This window comes from Halyomorpha halys, unplaced genomic scaffold, assembly GCF_000696795.3.
Source record: "Halyomorpha halys isolate HHAL.00 unplaced genomic scaffold, Hhal_1.1 Scaffold130.1, whole genome shotgun sequence".
NCBI lineage: Eukaryota > Metazoa > Arthropoda > Insecta > Hemiptera > Pentatomidae > Halyomorpha > Halyomorpha halys.
In genome coordinates, this window is record NW_027107593.1 from 56462 (window position 1) to 60483 (window position 4022).

At 33.0% G+C, this 4022-nt stretch overlaps 1 protein-coding gene across 1 annotated transcript in view; it reads left to right on the forward strand.

Moving 5' to 3' along the window:
• LOC106678240 (odorant receptor 22c) overlaps positions 1–4022 on the forward strand; it is a 22381-nt gene that overhangs the window by 7263 nt on the left and 11096 nt on the right. The window contains exons 3-4 of the mRNA XM_014416654.3: positions 766–1337; positions 3539–3638. Of these exons, the coding sequence (XP_014272140.3) occupies positions 766–1337; positions 3539–3638 (672 nt within the window). The remainder of the gene's footprint in view (positions 1–765; positions 1338–3538; positions 3639–4022) is intronic.

Consider the following 4022-nt stretch of genomic DNA (forward strand, 5'->3'; position numbering starts at 1 on the left):
GTGTGGCAGATTGTAATATCTATCAATAAATAAATCTATCAATTTAAAAAAAAAAAAAAAAATTTCAAAAAGGCTTTTTGACTACCTTAATTCTTTACATTTATTTATTTATTTTTTGTATTATATACAACTTTGTATCATTAATATTATGGCACTACACTGCCTACAATAACGAGGGCTCCTCCACCACAGCCAACCAATCTACACGATCTCTTGCCCTCTCTCTCCATATTTGAATATCCAACCGCCGTACGTATTATTTTCAGCTTTCCATCTGGTTTCTCATAGAACACCTTTAATTTTGTTTATTAAAAAAAATATTCCTCGTTGTTAGCAATAATAAATTTTATTTTTTATTTAATAATTTATTTGTTGTTATTTACGTAAGGATGTAAGGATTGGATTCAGGAGGAATTTGATGGTTTAGTGGAGCCCCAAAGCTCAACTCTGTATGTCCAGATAGGCCTTATAATAGTCATGTAGATCAGTCTTTTGTAATGGATCGGCAGTTTAGACCGTTTGTCTAGTAAATGTTGTAAGAGTCGGAATCGACGAGCAGTCTCCTATCTTTTTAGTCTTGTATGAGGATTCCATGCCAGTCGTTTGTCCTGATATGGTTCTAAAATTGTTTTAAGATTGGTCTTGAGGATGGCCGAATTTTCCGAAACGTCGGACTAATAAACGAATAAAAAATGTTTTAAAAACTAAATTATGATAAAATGTATTTATTTAAACATAATTATTTAATATTTGTTGGTATTGTAGGATCTGTTCGGCCTGGGAATCAGCACAACCAACTACATCTGCGCTCTCTCAGTCACTTTTTACCACGCCCTCTACGGACCACGCCTCAAGAAGATAACAGATAACATGGACTCCATTGCAGCTGTCATCTGCACTAACAACCTCGGTGGTGCAGAGCGCTTCCACAAACGATACGCAACCAACTCCAAACTAATGTCAGTCTTCACGACACTTTCCATCCACTTCAGCGCATATCTTCCATTCACATATTTTTTCGAGGTACCCGTCACCGACTATTTTACAGGCAAGTACCGTTCCAGATTCCCGGTTAAGATAAACAGTCCTTTCTACGACCGGGAACCAGGCGTTTACGAGCTGGTGCTGGGGATCATGTCGCTCTGCGTGTCTTCTTCCATTGGCAAGAAGACTGCAACTGACTGTCTCTTCATGACTCTCTTCATGATCCAGAGGAACTTTTTGTACTTTCTCTCGGATTCGATGAAAGACTTGGAAAAAGAATTCCTCACTGGTGACAATAAACTGTTCAAGAAGAAGCTGAGTATATGGATAAAGCTACATCAAGACATAAGAAGGTAAGAAATGATTCATCTTAGAAATAAAACAATAAAAATCTGGTATGGACAGCTCATAATACACTTTTCACTTAAACCACCACATACGTCCCCAAGTTTTGTGAAGATTGGTGGATTTGTGTTTATGTTATCCCTATGTTTGTGATTGTTTAAAAAAAGGAGAAAATTTAGAACAGACTATTTTTATTTTTCTATTGTTATAAAAATTTGTATTTTTCGGTTTGTCGAGGTGGGAATAGCGAATTTAAGTTCCCTGCCAATGGGACAGTTTAACCAAAGATAACGTAGTCGTAATGGTATCGAGAAAGATCGTTTCTTTCTCCGTTCAAATTGGATTTCTTCTTTTTTCCTCAATTAGTTATTCATAAAATTCTTTAATATTTCGTATTTGCTCATTTTTTATTGTTGATTGTAATGAGAACTCTTTATTTTTTATAAGTAAACAAAATGATTTTATAGGAAGAGTTTTTTTAAATCTGCATGTAAGCCCTCTCAGATTATTTTAATGTAGATAAAACTCATCTGATATTAAAAATCATTCAATAGTACGTTGACAAACCGAGTTTAATTAAAATCGCTAAAGCTTTATTTTTTTTTTGAGTAAAATGTAAAAAATCGATTATATAAAGTGGTATTTCATTCGATTTCATTAAAAAAGTTGCTATCACATCCCAAGCATATACCTGCCTAAAATATGTTATAATTTTCGTTATAATTTTAGTTTCTGAGCTAGAGTTACCACACACAAGCAGATACCGATTATTTTGTGAGACTTGCTTATTTGGGTTCTGTGGACCTCAAAACAGTGCATTGCCGTCGAATTTTATTCTGATCGCAACACTTTCAGGCTACGCCTTAGAATTTTTTTTGGTGGGGGGGGGGGGAAAGAATAGCAAACTCTAATTTCGGAGAAAGTTAAAAAATAGTGTTAATGTTACTCTAAATCTCTTGCATAAACAGCTTTAAGAGATAATCGACAACATTTTGAAAACAACTTTTGTAAAAAGAAAGCTATTGGCAAGTTCTTCTATGAAAAAAATTGTGAATAGTTTTTAAATCAATTTTTTAAACTTCTGAAACTGTCAACCAATTTCATGATTTTCGTTTTTTAAACTTTTTTTCTACTTTTATTCGTATGTAACTTTTTTTATAATTTATTTATTTAATGTGATTTGCAACTGTACAAATAATAAATACAATAAGTAGTATGTTTCATTTAACTTGAAAATCTTGGAAAGGAACCACCCATTGGTGGTACTTCAAACATTAATTTAAATTAGAAGATCCCGTCGTTATCTTATTTTCAGACGCCTCGGAGGATTATTGTTAAGGATGAAAGATTAAGAATTAATGGGTTAGGATGGTTAAGGAGTTTGGAATGAAAAGACGCATATCTGTTTTGGGCCAATTCTGCAACGAATGGTATGTTAAGGTCTTTTATTTGTAACGAAATAAGGAGCATCAAGGATTTTACCTAGGATTTTGGTTTGTAAGGATTGGATGCGGGAGGAATTTGATGGTTTGGTGGAGCCCCAGAGCTCAATTCCATGTGTCCAAATTGGTCTGATTATCGTAGTGTATAATAATTTTTTGTAGTGAATGGGAAGTTTAGAGCGTTTGTCAAGTAGGTGTTGTAGCAATCGAAATCTACAAGCAGTTTCTTGTCGTTTCAGTCTTGTATGTTAATTCCAAGAATGTAAATTAAAATTTATTGTCTGATTATTTTTAATCAGTCTAATAAAATAAATATATTTTTTAACTGTCTAGTTGTTTACTATTCCATAGGGTACAGTGCTAGGACATATTTTATTCCTAAAAGCGTCGTTCAATTTGAACATTGAAGGCGGATGACTGCTTTGGTTTTTTTTTAGATGGAAATTATAATAATCTTACAAGAAAGTCAATTTAACTTTATCTTTATTAAAAAAAATTAGTGTAGATTAATTTTTTTTATTAAAAATGCATTTATTCAAAAAATATACAAAAAATGGTTCGATTATCCCTGCGCAATAATTTTTTCAGTCCTAAACTTTGGACTAACAGAATATATATATAATCGAGATGAACACTGTTGCTATTACAAGCTATGTATTCTATCCCAAAATTGTTGATATTAAAAGTAAAAAGGTATATTTTAAGGTTTTTTATAGTTAATAAGCCACTATTTCTTGAATTAAAATAATTTGATTTACATGTTCCAGGAATGCAGAAGAGCTGGTTCTCACCTTTTCCCCAGTTATAATAATTTATTACGTGAGCGTGATTGGCAATATTGTATGCGCAGCGTTTATTCAGATGAAGGTAAGAACTCCAGTTTAATAATGTAACATGATGGATATAAATATTTTATACATAAATAATTGACCGTATCATTTCAAATTATGAAGAAGATGGTGAGGAGTGTGGTGAAAAGAAGACAAAATTAGTAAACAACTAGAGCAGACGAAGATGGCCCTAAAAGGCTCCTGCATAAAAAGAATTAACACATTTCAGAAGATGAACAGGAGTACCTCAGGATGTGTGACAGGACTATGTACAGGACAGTGTCAGCTGAACAAGCATCTCTATGAAATGAGAATAGTCACCAGTTAGCAGGTTCTGCAGAAAGGGTCTTTATTTTATACCAGCTCGGCCTGGTGGGCCTTACATGGTTGATATAACCGTTATAATATATATATATATATA